Source organism: Schistocerca americana, chromosome 8 (genome assembly GCF_021461395.2).
Source record: "Schistocerca americana isolate TAMUIC-IGC-003095 chromosome 8, iqSchAmer2.1, whole genome shotgun sequence".
Classification (NCBI taxonomy): Eukaryota; Metazoa; Arthropoda; class Insecta; order Orthoptera; family Acrididae; genus Schistocerca; species Schistocerca americana.
Window position 1 is genome coordinate 365979101 of NC_060126.1, and position 16839 is coordinate 365995939.

At 46.1% G+C, this 16839-nt stretch overlaps 1 protein-coding gene across 1 annotated transcript in view; it reads right to left on the reverse strand.

Annotated features, from left to right (window-relative positions):
* Positions 1 to 16839, reverse strand: part of LOC124545854 (odorant receptor Or2-like) — a 119970-nt gene that overhangs the window by 76450 nt on the left and 26681 nt on the right. Inside the window, exons 2-3 of the mRNA XM_047124812.1 lie at positions 4003 to 4224; positions 97 to 340 (exon numbers count right to left, since the gene is read on the reverse strand). Of these exons, the coding sequence (XP_046980768.1) occupies positions 97 to 340; positions 4003 to 4224 (466 nt within the window). The remainder of the gene's footprint in view (positions 1 to 96; positions 341 to 4002; positions 4225 to 16839) is intronic.

Here is a 16839-nt window from a genome sequence, read left to right on the forward strand (position 1 = left end):
GACATCCTGTGAAGCTGTAAGGCAGCGCTGGATGAGAGAAACTGTCCCAAATTGGTTATCAAGCAGCGCTTTTTCCCTCAAGGGGTAGAGACTTACTTGCCCCATCGGCGAGAAGCTTGGCATCCTTGAAGTTCTGCACGATGGGCCCCGTGTAGAAGGAGAGCAGCGTGATGCCACCGATGCCCATGAACGAGGTGAACATGAACAGCACGCGCAGCCTGCAGCCGCGCAAGGTGGCCTCCTTGACGCGCGGCATGAACGAGCAAAACGTGGCCAGGTTGTACTCCAGGTGCGCCATCAGAGCGTCCACACGAGGCCGCTGTGTCACGAAGATGACCGCCTGTGAAACGTCGGAACAATTAAATTGCTGGCCACTCACATGCGTGTTACTTCTCCCTTTTATACTCTTAGACTGCAAGCACTCTGGACAAAAAAAATTATCACCGCCGGTTTACATCAAGCTACTACAGTGTAACACACCCACTAGCTCTGATAATTGCCTCAGTTCGGTGAGCAAAAGAATCCATAAGTTTCTTCAAATTTGCCATATCCATTTGAAGCCACTAACTGATGACTAGCTGATCCCAGCCAAGCGTTGCTGTGGCTGAGTCTGATAAAATGGAAAAGAAAGAAAAAAGAAAGCACACGTTTCTCATATGTACGGTAACTGAATATAGATCATAATCTCCCTCTCCCTCCTGCCTCTGCCCATCTCCTCCTCCTGTTCTTCTCTTTGTCGCTCTCCTCCTCCTTCCCTCTCTTTCTTTCTCTGTCCATTATCTCCTCCTCCCCCTCTCTCCGTCCGTCTTCTCCTCCCCCTTCTGAAAGCATCCCCTCCTCCCCCTCTCTCTCTGTCTCCTTCTGCCCTATCTCTCTCCTCGCTCTCTCTGTCCATCACCTGTTCTCCCGTTTCTATATCCATCCTCCCCTCCCTCTCTTTCTTCATCTCCTCTCCTCTCTGCCATCTCCCCCTTTCCGCACTACCGAGCGAGGTGGCGCAGTGGTTAGCACACAGGACTCGCATTCGGGAGGACGACGGTTCAATCCCGTCTCCGGCCATCCTGATTTAGGTTTTCCGTGATTTCCCTAAATCGCTTCAGGCAAATGCCGGGTTGGTTCTTTTGAAAGGGCATGGCCGATTTCCTTCCCCATCCTTCCCTCACCCGAGCTTGCGCTCCGTCTCTAATGACCTCGTTGTCGACGGGACGTTAAACACTAATATCATCCTCATCATCCTCCCCTTTCCGCTTTCTATGCCTATTTCCTCCCGCCCCTGTGTGCATCTCCTCATGACCCCTCTCTCTCATCTTGAGCCTTGTTTATTGTTATTGCAGATTCATATTCTGTAGTATTGTTCTAATCCTAATTCGATAAGCCATGCGATAAGCCATAAACACAACTTTCCTGTCTGTTTTCAAGGCTTCACTGTTATATTTTTAAGATCTAACCTACACATGTCCAAACGTTTCTTACAGTAACGTGTAAAAATCTAAAGTAAATTGGTCAAAAACCTTTCACCTTTACATAATAAATACTTATTTTTATAGTACATATCTAAAAAATAGCTATATAAGAACATGTGTGTACCCGAGTGCAATTGTTTCAAAATTTCGAAGAGATTGGTGAAGAACTTCCGGAGTTTTAAGATTTTGAGTAAATAAGTAAGAGGTTTTTGCTAATGGCGTATCCTCTTTATATAAAAAGAGGGTTCCTTAAGAGCGTACAAAAATATAACAGGACGTAGAGGATGCTCCACTGAACAATTAGAAGCAGGGAACCTTGGTCGGAGAAGCCATCATAGAGATAATAGGAATAACATCACATTACGGGGCACATTTTAATTTATATTAGTTACAGTTAACTGCAAATACCATCACTGACACAATACAATATGAACTGAATCTTATAAAATGTGTTGAAACTGACGGCCATCAACCTTAATGCAAAAATATACCTGGTATGTTTCGAATCACATCACAGGCAGCTACATTTCTGGCAACTAATTCCATCTCTGTGTCGACTGGGGTCTGGTAAGAAAGTGACTTTAGACATCCCCATAGCAAATAATCAGCGGTATTTATGCCACGTGACCTCGCAGGCCATGGAATGAGACCTCCCCTTCCAATAGAGCGACCAGGAAATACAGCTCTGAGATGGTTGTGGACACCCACACTGAAGAGGTGCTCCTTCTTATCGCTAACAGCCGTCAACTCAGGTTTCTACTCTTTACACGAACAAGTAAAATAAACAAAACCTGTATCATGACTTTCTACACTACTGGCCATTAAAATTGATACACCAAGAAGAAATGCAGATGATAAACGGGTATTCATTGGACAAATATATTATACTAGAACTGACATGTGATTACATTCTCACGCAATTTGGGTGCATAGATCCTGAGAAATCAGTACCCAGAAAACCACCTCTGGACGTAATAACGGCCTTGATACGCCTGGGCATTGAGTCAAACAGAGCTTCGATGGCGTGTACAGGTACAGCTGCCCATGCAACTTCAACACGATACCACAGTTAATCAAGAGTAGTGACTGGCGTATTGTGACGAGCCAGTTGCTCGGCCACCATTGACCATACGTTTTCAATTGGTGAGAGATCTGGAGAATGCGCTGGCCAGGGCACCAGACGAGCATTTTCTGTATCCAGAAAGGCCCGTACAGGACCTGCAACATGCGGTCGTGCATTATCCTGCTGAAATGTAGGGTTTCGCAGGGATCGAATGAAGGGTAGAGCCACGGGTCGTAACACATCTGAAATGTAACGCCCACTGTTCAAAGTGCCGTCAATGCAAACAACAGGTGATCGAGAAGTGTAACCAATGACAGCCCATACCATCACATCGGGTGATACGCCAGTATGGCGATGACGAATACGCGCTTCCAATATGCGTTCACCGCGATGTCGCCAAACACAGATGAGACCATCATGATGCTGTAAACAGAACCTGGATTCATCCGAAAAAAAGACGTTTTGCCATTCGTGCACCCAGGTTCGTCGTTGAATACACCATCGGAGGTGCTTCTGTCTGTGATGCAGCGTCAAGGGTAACCGCAGCCACGGTCTCCGACCTGATAGTCCATGCTGTTGCAAACGTCGTCGAACTGTTCGTGCAGATGGTTGTTGTCTTGCAAATGTCCCCATCTGTTGACTCAGGGATCGAGACGTGGCTGCACGATCCGTTACAGCAATGCGGATAAGACCCCTGTCATCTCGACTGCTAGTGATAAGAGGCCGTTGGGATCCAGCACGGCGTTCCATATTACCCTCCTGAACCCACCGATTCCATATTCTGCTAACAGTCATTAATCTCGACCAACGCGAACAGCAATGTCGCGATACGATAAACAGCATTCGCGATAGGCTACAATCCGACCTTTATCAAAGTCGTAAACGTGATGGTACGCATTTCTCCTCCTTACACGAGGCTTCAAACAACGTTTCAACAGGCAACGCCGGTCAACTGCTGTTTGTGTATGAGAAATCGGTTGGAAACTTTCCTTATGTCAGCACGTTGTAGGTGTCGCCACCGGCGCCAACCTTGTGTGAATGCTCTGAAAAGCTAATCATTTGCATATCACAGCATCTTCTTCCTGTCGGTTAAATATCGCGTCTGTAGCACGTCATCTTCTTGGTGTAGCAATTTTAATGGCCAGTAGTGTAGAAATCACGCTCGTCCTCCATGTTCCCTTGCAAGAAATCAAGAAGGACATTTAAATAAACAGCACACTAGATGTAAACTTGTACATATGTTAGTTGTAAATAAGCTGGAAAACGGTAATGATAGACAAAGCGGTAGACAAGTTTCCTTCCATATCAGCTTAAGCTGGCTTCACAGGCCCCAGGTTCCCTACCTCAAATTGTTCAATCCTGTTACAGTTTTTGCGCGCTCTTGCGGTAACACACGGTATATATGGTGCATTGCCTCAGGTAGAAAACAAACTCGGTCGGCAGTCTGACTTGTTGCAGAACAAGTTAGAGTTATACCTTGATGAAGGTGCAGGTGATGGTGAGCACGAAGCACAGTGAGGTGGAGACGGCAGGCAGGTTGTCCCAGTGTCCCTGCAGGCCGGCCACCTGCCCCACGATGGTGACCACCAGCTGGAGCAGCGACCACCGCGTGTAGACCCAGTAGAGCCTGCTGGGCCGCGATGGGGCCCACAGGCCAATGACCACCAGGGCAGCCTTCGACAGACCTATGTCGACCACCTGTCAAGCAAGCGAACTGTATTCAGTTCAGAGAACCCAACAAAGGCGTCCAACCATCAACGATTTTCTCGCTCGTCTTGTTTGGAGATCCCAAACTTCAGGAAGCAATCATTCAGCTATTCCCTAGTCTTTGAAGTTTCTCCTCATTTTCAGGAAAACCTTGTAAATGCTGGTAAGACCAGTACGCCTGGCTGTCGTCATTTTCTTTGAACGTTTTTGATACCTTTGTATCGACACTAGCACTCAGAGTCTCTCTTTAAGCAGTGATGAGTTCTGGATCCCATGACAGAACGCACCTTGCACGTGAGTGAGCAAATTAATGTGCCAGCGCATGCACTGGATAGGGAGAGTGCTGCAGATGTGGACGCCAGTGGACGGACGCCACATGAGATCTGTGGGCAGGAAAGGGCAGTTTGCTGGTCATTGTATGGGGAAGATATGCTGGAGGAACACACGAGGATTGTCGGTGACGGTGTTGTGTCTGGGCACAACCGAACAAGTGTGTGTACACTGATGAGTCAAAACATTATGACCACCTGTTTAATTGCTTATTGCTCCACTATTCTAACGCAGTACAACAGAGATTCTCCTTGTCATGTATTCTAAAAGTCCTTGACAGGATTCCAGTAGTATGTGGCACTACATGTCTATGCCCAGACCAAGCAATTCTCGCAAATTCCGGGATGGTGGTTTCTGGGCACACAGCTGGCCCCCGATGTATGTTCCAATGTATGCTGACCATCAATATGAGTTCACTACAATGCCCCTCAAACCAATGTAGCATGATTCTCACTTTTCAACACAGACAGTTGTCCTGCTGGAAGATGTCACGCCCCTAGGTGGAGACATCAAACACGAACCGTTGCAGGTGTTCGACAATGATGTTACATAGTTCACTGTTGTCATGATTCTGGCACCGAGCGCCGCGGGTTTCGAATCCGCGCCAGACGGCATGGACCTCGATTACCACTAGAGGTCTCTGCACCCATCTCACCCTAAGCTGGCCCACGCATAAAGTGAGGGCGCCACTGTGGAGCACGTGGTCCGAGCAGCCAATAGCGACGTACCCTATCATGTGTTTAAGCGCCTGCCTCTCATTCAGCGAGTCGTCCCCCCGTCCCCCCCCCCCCTATCTGCCCTTGGCTAGGGAGTGTCCTCTTTGTGCCGACATTTTCGTGCAGTGTTTTACAGTGAGTGTTCCGTGTTGTGTGTCTTTTGGGACGTGTTGCGAACGGCCATCATGCTGTCGCTAGGTGTGATTTTTTATCTCTTGCGAACAGATACCCGACTGTCGCCATGTTTTTTAATTGTGTGTCTACTATGTTTCTCGTCTGATTCCTATGTATTTTATTAACATTGCCAACCCCTTTGCTTTCTGATTTAACTTTCCGCAATTTTCCGCCATTTTACACTAAGTCACCGTTTTATCGCCTGTTTTTCTTGTTTCTTTTCTTCTTACGTTTTTAAAACAGTCTGTAGGCTGTAGAGCAGCGTACTAAGCTGCTGCCAGCCCGCCCCCTTCGGGGGGAATTGAAATTCAATAATGGGAAAAAAATTCAGCGAGGCAGTCTCATATTCGAGTGAGTCTCTCCATATCTCGCTTACAAACATCGTATGTACTTTGCTTATTTCCGTGTACTAGTGGACATTGTTGATTTCGTGAGATTTTCGCTTGTGACCCTGTTGCTTCTTGCGTGTTGTTGTTCGTGGTGTCTTGCCCGGTCGTCTGTCGTGCGTGTCCATCCTTACCGTTCGTCTGTCTTGTTCGCGGACTGCTCCCGTTCAGTCCCGCCGCGCTTTCGTTCATAGCCACACTGCGACCGTTCCGGTCGCTGTTACAACGATGATGCCTTCGATTACCACCGCAGATCCCATGCAACCCCAACTCATTGTAACCCACAGCATAATTCTGCTTTCGGTGGCCTGCATCTGTGGCGCGGTGCATGGTTCATGCAGCCATTCGCCTACATGACGGCGTGTAGGGACCCAAGCGTCGACCTGGATTAACAAGAAATGTGATTCATTCGACACCCGATGGGTTTCTACTGAAAATTCAGTGATGCTGTGCCCAATTCAGTCATAAATGAGGATGTCTTGGATCAACACAGGAAAACATGGGGGTCATGTGATCTGGAGCTCCACGTTCAACAAAGGCTTTTGAAGGGTGTGGTCCGAAACACTTGCACCTGCACCAGCATTGTACTCTGTCGTCAGATCTGCCACAGATCGCTGCCTGTCCTGGATTTCACTGTGTGAGATCCTCTGACCCCTACGTTTTGCGATGAGACATGGTCGTTGAATATCATACGGCCTATTCATTATTTCACCACCCTCGAACCACTTTCCACATGTGCTCACGACAATAGTAAGCAAACAGCCGACCAGCTTCGTCGATTCAGAGAGTCTCTTTTCCAGTCGCAGCGCCACAACAATGTGGCCTTTGTTGAAAACCACTTCTATCAGAGGGTTTCTGCGTTTGCGGCCCGTATCTTCGCTGTAATGACCGCCCCTTCGTCCCTCTTCCGCTTACATTCTTCCCCTATCGCGCCACGTACCCGCAACATCACCAGGACGCTTTCAACCTTGGTGGGCGGTGTTCATAATGTTTCGGCTCACCATTGTATATGAGTGCCTGTTCCTTGTTGTTCAACTCCGGGTGCGCTAACACTTATGGTCTTCTGTTTTACCGAGCGAGATGGCGCAGTGATTAACACACTGAACTCTTCCTCGGGAGGACGACAGTTCACTCCCGCGTCCATCCAACCTGATTTAGGTCTTCCGTGATTTCTCTAAAGCGCTCCAGGTAAATGCCGGGATGGTTCCTCCGAAACGGGACGACCGACTTCCTTCCCCGTCCTTTCCTAATCCGATGAGACCGATGACCTGCCTTTGAGGTCTCCTCCTTCAAAACAACCCAACCGTAGAAATCGTGAGCATTCTCGTTACATTATGCTCCGAATTTCTTGACAGTCTGCTAACTGATTATCAGTGACCTGTGATTGTGAGCCGTTATGCTAAATGACGTTGCCGCCATTGTCCTCGCCCATAGTTCAAAATGGTTCAAATGGCTCTGAGCACTATGCGACTTAACTTCTGAGGTCATCAGTCGCCTAGAACTTAGAACTAATTAAACCTAACTAACCTAAGGACATCACACACATCCATGCCCGAGGCAGGATTCGAACCTGCGACCGTAGCGGTCGCTCGGTTCCAGACTGCAGCGCCCAGAACTGCACGGCCACTCCGGCCGGCCACCCATAGTTAAAGTATGCTGAGCCGAGGTTACAAATTATTGTGGCTTATTAGTGGTTTAGACTTCTAAAGGCAGTTCTTTCATGACGTCCACTCACTGGAATTGTCCCTTAAGTATTTAAAGATGCAGCGCTTCTCACCTGGATTCCGACTTTCGCAAGTGTTTACTTAAAGAAGGTTAATGATAGTTGTAAGGCAACTTTTTTGCCTGTAATCAATTTAATTACACGTTATCTTTTGTTTCGTGGGTTTGTTTTTTTGGGGTAATCAATGCATGTTTTCTAAAGGCAGAAAGCTCACTGCTACCAGATTAACTGGGCAGCATTTCTTTTCGTGCACGCTATGGCTGTACTCTTGTAATACTAGACGTTCTGAAAATTGCTCAGTGCAATCTAGTACATTTTGTAAACTTTAGGTAAGCAAGGCAGTGTGCCTCCCACAAAACTGTTCTCGCATTTAGCTTGAATAATTTCCAGGTCATACTCTTGCACAGTTACTGACCATCAGGCTAATTGAGCATGATAAAGTTTGCAACTCAATGGAAAGCTCTTAGCTTGATTATCCTTATAATTTTAATATGATACCTTGAAAGGTAGTAATGGAACTTTTTAAAAACCCAGAGCACTAGAATGACTTTTAGCTCAGTAGTTGACCAGTTCTCTCTAAGTCCAATAAAATTCGACTGCAGTGTAAACCATAGAATGACAGTCTACAGGTGCTGATGTTCCAGGGTAAGCATTGGCAGCAAGACAGAGTTCAGATGGCGTATGTGTGTGATAAAGCACAATATACACTGAGGCCACAAAAGTAATGGTATACCTCCAGATATCGTGTTAGGTCTACTTTTGCCCTGCGTAATGTAGCAACTCGACGTGGCATGGACGCAACAAGTCTTTGGGTGTCCCCTGCAGAAATATTGAGTTATGCTCCCTCTACAGCCGTCCATAAGCGCGAAAGTGTTGCCAGCGCAGGATTTTGTGCACGATATGACTTCTCGAATATGCCCCATAAATGTTCGATGGGAATCATGTTGGGCGATTTGGGTGGCCAAATCAATTGCTCGAAATGTCCATAATGTCTTTCAAACGGATCGCGAACAGCTGTGGTCAGGTGACATGGTGCACTGTCGCCTACAAAAATTCCATAGTTGTTTGGGAACGTGAAGTCCATGAATGGCTACAAGTGGTCTCCAAGTAGCCGAACATAAGCTGAACCTAGTCCATTCCATGTGAACACAGCCCGCACCGTTATGGAGCCACCATCAGCTTGCACAGTGACCTGTTGACAATCTGGATCCATGGCTTTGTGGGATTAACTGAAATCGGTACTCATCCGACCAGGTCACGGCTTTCCATTCGCCTAGGGTCCAACCAATACAGTCACAAGCCCAGGAGAGGCGCTAGAGGCGATGTCGTGCTATTAGAAAAGGCACTCTCGTAGGTCATCTGCTGCCGTAGCACATTAATGCCAAATTCCGCCACACTGTCCTAACGGGTACGTTCGTCGTACGTCGCACACTGATTTCTATGGTTGTTTCCCACAGTGTTGCCTGTCTGTTAGCACTAACAACTCTTCGTAAACGCCTCTGCACTTGGCGGTTAAGTGAAGGCGTTGTCTGTAGTGATTGCGTTTTCTGTAGTGAGAGGTAATGCCCGAAATTTGGTATTCTCAGCATACTGTTGATTCTGTGGATCTCGGAATAATGATTTCCGTAAGAATTTCCAAGATCGAATGTCCCATGCGTCTAGCTCCAACTACCATTCCGCATTCAAAGTCTGTTAATTCCCGTTATGTGATCATAATCACGCCAGAATCTTTTTTGAATGAGTTACTTGAGTACAAATGACAAGTACACCAATGCATTACATTTTTATATGTTGTGTATGCGATACTGCTGGTATCTCTATGTGCGCTATCCCATGACTTTTGTCTCCTCTGTGTTATGTTCTCATTCAAGGCAAGGGTGCCCCCTGCCGCCGTTGGATAAGCAGCTGCCAGCAGAAAGTCGTATACTCCTAGCTCACTCATTTGTTACATAGTTTAATTCTTAATTTCTTTGCGTGTTTTTGGTACTTGCATTGTTTAATTCACAAATTTTGGGCGTATTATAGTATTTGAGAGTTGTAGCATCGCGTTTTAGTGCCTGAATAGTGTAAATTCGCGTTGTCGTCTGTCTTCTGTTTTTGTTTTGAACGGCCAGTGTCGGTTGGTCACAGCCAATGTGCTCCCTGCCGCCGTTGGATAAGCAGCTGCCAGCAGAAAGTCGTATACTCCTAGCTCACTCATTTGTTACATAGTTTAATTCTTAATTTCTTTGCGTGTTTTTGGTACTTGCATTGTTTAATTCATAAATTTCGGGCCTATTATAGTATTTGAGAGTTGTAGCATCGCGTTTTAGTACCTGAATAGTTTAAAGTCGCGTAGTCTCCTTCCGCCGCCGAGCAGTGTGTCAGCAGTGCGCAAGTAGCAGCATTACTGCATTTACTAGGCAATCTTGTATTTTAATAACCGTTTAAATGTTGTGTCGATTTGTTTGTGCTCCCTGTAGATTAATTCAAACGTTCTTTGCACAACAGTTTTTAGCATGGATAGGGACTGCAACTGCTGTGTTCGGATGCAGGCTGAGTTGGCATCCCTTCGCTCCCAGCTTCAGGCAGTGTTGGCTTCGGTCACACAGCTTGAGGCTGTTGCCAATGTGGGCATCACTGTGGGGGTCCGGATGGGGGTTTGTCGGGGACGGCCAGCTCGTCCCACGCATCCCCCGATCGGACTACGACTGTGGCTGCCCGGGATACTGCCCACATTGAGGCTGATCCCTCACCTGTGGTAGAGTGGGAGGTCGTCTCGAGGTGTGGCAGGGGGCGAAAGACATTCTGGAGGGCTGAACGGAAAGCCTCTCCAGTTTGTCTGATGAACCGGTTTCAGGCTCTGTCTCCAGCTGATACTAATCTTCAGCCGGAAATGGCTGCTTGTCCTGTTCCAGAGGTTGCCCCTCAGTCTGCAAGACCTGGGCAGTCGCAGAGGGTGGGCTTACTGGTAGTTGGGAGCTCCAACGTCAGGTGCGTAATGGGGCCCCTTTAGGGATATGGCAGCAAGAGAGAGGACGAAAATCAATGTGCACTCCGTGTGCATACCGGGGGGAGTCATTCCGGATGTGGAAAGGGTCCTGCCGGATGCCATGAAGGGTACAGGGTGCACCCATCTGCAGGTGGTCGCTCATGTCGGCACCAATGATGTGTGTCGCTATGGATCGGAGGAAATCCTCTCTGGCTTCCGGCGGGTATCTGATTTGGTGAAGACTGCCAGTCTCGCTAGCGGGATGAAAGCAGAGCTCACCATCTGCAGCATCATCGACAGGACTGACTGTGGACCTTTGGTACAGAGCCGAGTGGAGGGTCTGAATCAGAGGCTGAGACGGTTCTGCGACCGTGTGGGCTGCAGATTCCTCGACTTGCGCCATAGGGTGGTGGGGTTTCGGGTTCCGCTGGATAGGTCAGGAGTCCACCACACGCAGGAAGCGGCTACACGGGTACCAGGGGTTGTGTGGCGTGGAGTGGGCGGTTGTTTTTTTTTTAGGTTAGATGGCCTCGGGCAAGTACAAAAAGGGCAGCAGCCTCAAAGGGTGCGGGGCAAAGTCAGGACATGCGGGGGCAAGCAGCAATCGGTATTGTAATTGTAAACTGTCGAAGCTGCATTGGTAAAGTACCGGAACTTCAAGCGCTGATAGAAAGCACCGAATCTGAAACCGTTATAAGTACAGAAAGCTGGCTGAAACCAGAGATAAAATCAGCCGAAATTTTTACAAAGGCACAGACGGTGCTTAGAAAGGATAGATTGCATGCAACCGGTGGTGGCGCGTTTGTCGCTGTTAGTTGTAGTTTATCCTGTAGTGAAGTAGAAGTGGATAGTTCCTGTGAATTATTATGGGTGGAGGTTACGCTCAACAACCGAGCTAGGTTAATAATCGACTCCTTTTACCGACCTCCCGACTCAGCAGCATTAGTGGCAGAACAACTAAGAGAAAATTTGGAATACATTTCACATAAATTTTCTCAGCATATTATAGTCTTAGGTGGAGATTTCAATTTACCGGATACAGACTGGGACACTCCGATGTTTAGGACGGGTGGTAGGGACAGAGCATCGAGTGACATTATACTGAGAGCACTATCCGATAATTACCTCGAGCAAATAAACAGAGAACCGACTCGTGGAGATAACATCTTGGACCTACTGATAACAAACAGACCCGAACTTTTCGACTCTGTAAGTGCAGAACAGGGAATCAGTCATCATAAGGCCGTTGCAGCATCCCTGAATATGGAAGTTAATTGGAATATATAAAAAAGGAGGAAGGTTTATCCGTTTAGCAAGAGTAATAGAAGGCAGATTTCAGACTACCTAACAGATCAAAACGAAAATTTCTGTTCCGACACTGACAATGTTGAGTGTTTATGGAAAAAGTCTAAGGCAATTGTAAAATGCGTTTTAGACAGGTACGTGCCGAGTAAAACTGTGAGGGACGGGAAAAACCCACCGTGGTTCAACAACAAAGTTAGGAAACTACTGCGAAAGCAAAGAGAGCTTCACTCCAAGTTTAAACGCAGCCAAAACCTCTCAGACAAACAGAAGCTAAACGATGTCAGAGATAGCGTAAGGAGGGCTATGCGGACGCGTTCAGTGAATTCTAAAGTAAAATTCTATGTACCGACTTGACAGAAAATCCTAGGAAGTTCTGGTCTTACGTTAAATCAGTAAGTGGCTCGAAACAGCATATACAGACACTCTGGGATGATGATGGCATTGAAACAGAGGATGACATGCGTAAAGCTGAAATACTAAACACCTTTTTTCCAAAGCTGTTTCACAGAGGAAGACCGCACGGCAGTTCCTTCTCTAAATCCTCGCACAAACGAAAAAATGGCTGACATCGAAATAAGTATCCAAGGAATAGAAAAGCAACTGAAATCACTCAACAGAGGAAAGTCCACTGGACCTGACGGGATACCAATTCGATTCTACACAGAGTACGCGAAAGAACTTGCCCCCCTTCTAACAGCCGTGTACCGCAAGTCTCTAGAGGAACGGAAGGTTCCAAATGATTGGAAAAGAGCACAGGTAGTCCCAGTCTTCAAGAAGGGTCGTCGAGCAGATGCGCAAAACTATAGACCTATCTCTGACATCGATCTGTTGTAGAATTTTAGAACATGTTTTTTGCTCGCGTATCATGTCATTTCTGGAAACCCAGAACCTACTCTGTAGGAATCAACATGGATTCCGGAAACAGCGATCGTGTGAGACCCAGCACGTTTTATTTGTTCATGAGACCCAGAAAATATTAGATGCAGGCTCCCAGGTAGATGCCATTTTCCTTGACTTCCGGAAGGCGTTCGATACAGTTCCGCACTGTCGCCTGATAAACAAAGTAAGAGCCTACGGAATATCAGACCAGCTGTGTGGCTGGATTGAAGAGTTTTTAGCAAACAGAACACAGCATGTTGTTACCAATGGAGAGACGTCTACAGACGTTAAAGTAACCTCTGGCGTGCCACAGGGGAGTGTTATGGGACCATTGCTTTTCACAATATATATAAATGACCTAGTAGACAGTGTCGGAAGTTCCATGTGACTTTTCGCGGATGATGCTGTAGTATACAGAGAAGTTGCAGCATTAGAAAATTGTAGCGAAATGTAGGAAAATCTGCAGCGGATAGGCACTTGGTGCAGGGAGTGGCAACTGAGCTTTAACGTAGACAAATGTAATGTATTGCGAATACATAGAAAGAAGGATCCTTTATTGTATGATTATATGATAGCGGAACAAACACTGGTAGCAGTTACTTCTGTAAAATATCTGGGAGTATGCGTGCGGGACGATTTGAAGTGGAATGATCATATAAAATTAATTGTTGGTAAGGCGGGTACCAGGTTGAGATTCATTGGGAGAGTCCTTAGAAAATGTAGTCCATCAACAAAGGAGGTGGCTTACAAAACACTCGTTCGACCTATACTTGAGTATTGCTCATCATTGTGCGATCCGTACCAGATCGTGTTGACGGAGGAGATAGAGAAGATCCAAAAGAGCGGCGCGTTTCGTCACAGGGTTATTTGGTAAGCGTGATAGCGTTACGGAGATTTTTAGCAAACTCAAGTGGCAAACTCTGCAAGAGAGGCGCTCTGCATCGCGGTGTAGCTTGCTGTCCAGGTTTCGAGAGGGTGCGTTTCTGGATGAGGTATCGAATATATTGCTTCCCCCTACTTATACCTCCCGAGGAGATCACGAATGTAAAATTAGAGAGATTCGAGCGTGCACGGAGGCTTTCAGACAGTCGTTCTTCCCGCGAACCATACGCGACTGGAACAGAAAAGGGAGGTAATGACAGCGGCACGTAAAGTGCCCTCCGCCACACACCGTTGGGTGGCTTGCGGAGTATAAATGTAGATGTAGATGTAGATGTAGAAAGGTAAATCTTTGGCCATTAGTAAATGTAACTGCGTAGCTATTTTCGCCGAGCACTAAAGGACTTTGTTAACCATATTGTTGGTTGAAAGGCATGTTTGTAGGGGCAATATGTATGTGTTTTAGCCTCTTATCTTTTAAGAGTGTTGTTAGTCTTGAAACTGACTGCTGTTTCAATTTTAGAAAGTGTACTTTCTTCCTGTTACACACCCGTTCTGTGGAGCGACGACCTGTTTGTATATTAGCACCTAGTGGAGGCGTAAGGTGGAACACGGTGCAGGCGTAAGCTGAAACACGAGTCTCAGTAGTGCGGGTTGGTCGCTGGGCCGGCGTGTGCTTGATGTTACTGTACGTTTTCTTTGTGATTCACTTTCATTGAACATGAAATATTAATTGGTGCTATCAATTAGAAGCTATGAAATACTAGTCTGTTCTGCTGTCGCAGGGTAGAGGTGGGGTTCTATGTGCTATTGGATATTCAAGGGCCATGAGTAGCATGTCGTAAATTATGATAGTGTACCGATTTATACTCCTCCGATTACAGCGTCATGTGTGGTGAAATGAAGAAAATGCTTGAGACAAACACATGTAGACTTTGCCATAGAACTGTAATCTGCAATTAAAAAAATTGGGGTTCCCCCAGGGTGGGGTGGAGGTCGCGGGTGGCATCATTGGATGTCCTCCTCTGAGACAAGCAAACTGGAATTATAACTTTTCTCTATCCGATGTATAGTTTTCGATATATTTCAATGTCTTCAGTTAAAATGAAAAACCTGTACGTGATTGAAAGAGTAGTAGGGTAGTGGCGGCCTCAGTGCAATTTTGATATCAAATTGATATGCAAATTAACTAAATTGATCAATCAAGCACCCCGCCCCCGGCTGTGCTGTGCTGACCTCTCGCCATACTCACGTCCCCCCCACCCAAAAATTGGCGGGAAATTAAAATTGGTGGTACCCTTTCCAGGAATCGAACCCCGGTGATTCCATCGCCGGAAGGTTCTGTTCACAACATGCGTGAGGTAGCACAAATAAAAAGAGGTACTGTTATCCTTTTTTTTCTTTTTTTTCATCAGTCTACTGATTGGTTTGATGCGGCCCGCCACGAATTCCTTTCCTGTGCTAACCTCTTCATCTCAGAGTAGCACTTGCAACCTACGTCCTCAATTATTTGCTTGACGTATTCCACTCTCTGTCTTCCTCTACAGTTTTTGCCCTCTACAGCTCCCTCTAGTACCATGGAAGTCATTTCCTCATGTCTTAGCAGATGTCCTATCATCCTGTCCCTTCTCCTTATCAGTGTTTTCCACATATTCCTTTCCACTCCGATTCTGCGTAGAACCTCCTAATTCCTTACCTTATCAGTCCACCTGATTTTCAACATTCGTCTATAGCACCACGTCTCAAATGCTTCGATTCTCTTCTGTTCCGGTTTTCCCACAGTCCATGTTTCACTACCATACAATGCTGTACTCCAGACGTACATCCTCAGAAATTTCTTCCTCAAATTAAGGCCGGTATTTGATATTAGTAGAATTCTCTTGGCCAGAAATGCCTTTTTTGCCATAACGAGTCTGCTTTTGATGTCCTCCTTGCTCCGTCCGTCATTGGTTATTTTACTGCCTAGGTAGCAGAATTCCTTAACTCCATTGACTTCGTGACCATCAATCCTGATGTTAAGTTTCTCGCTGTTCTCATTTCTACTACTTCTCATTACCTTCGTCTTTCTCCGATTTACTCTCAAACCATACTGTGTACTCATTAGACTGTTCATTCCGTTCAGCAGATCATTTAATTCTTCTTCACTTTCACCCAGGATAGCAATGTCATCAGCGAATCGTATCATTGATATCCTTTCACCTTTTATTTTAATTCCACTCCTGAACCTTTCTTTTATTTCCATCATTGCTTCCTCGATGTACAGATTGAAGAGTAGGGGCGAAAGGCTACAGCCTTGTCTTACACCCTTCTTAATACGAGCACTTCGTTCTTGATCGTCCACTCTTATTATTCCCTCTTGGTTGTTGTACATATTGTATATGACCCGTCTCTCCCTATAGCTTACCCCTACTTTTTTCAGAATCTCGAACAGCTTGCACCATTTTATATTGTCGAACGCTTTTTCAAGGTCGACAAATCCTACGAAAGTGTCTTGATTTTTCTTTAGCCTTGCTTCCATTATTAGCCGTAACGTCAGAATTGCCTCTCTCGTCCCTTTACTTCCTAAAGCCAAACTGATCGTCACCTAGCGCATTCTCAATTTTCTTTTCCATTCTTCTGTATATTATTCTAGTAAGCATCTTCGATGCATGAGCTGTTAAGCTGATTGTGCGATAATTCTCGCACTTGTCAGCTCTTGCCGTCTTCGGAATTGTGTGGATGATGCTTTTCCGAAAGTCAGATGGTATATCGCCAGACTCAGATATTCTACGCACCAACGTGAATAGTCGTTTTGTTGCCACCTCCCGCAATGATTTTAGAAATTCTGATGGAATGTTATCTATCCCTTCTGCCTTATTTGACCCTAAGTCCTCCAAAGCTCTTTTAAATTCCGATTCTAATACTGGATCCCCTATCTCTTCTAAATCGACTCCTGTTTCTTCTTCTATCACATCAGACAAATCTTCACCCTCATAGAGGCTTTCAATGTATTCTTTCCACCTATCTGCTCTCTCCTCTGCATTTAACAGTGGAATTCCCGTTGCACTTTTAATGTTACCACCGTTGCTTTTAATGTCACCAAAGGTTGTTTTGACTTTCCTGTATGCTGAGTCTGTCCTTCCGACAATCATATCTTTTTCGATGTCTTCACATTTTTCCTGCAGCCATTTCGTCTTAGCTTCCCTGAACTTCCTATTTATTTCATTCCTCAGCGACTTGTATTTCTGTATTCCTGGTTTTCCC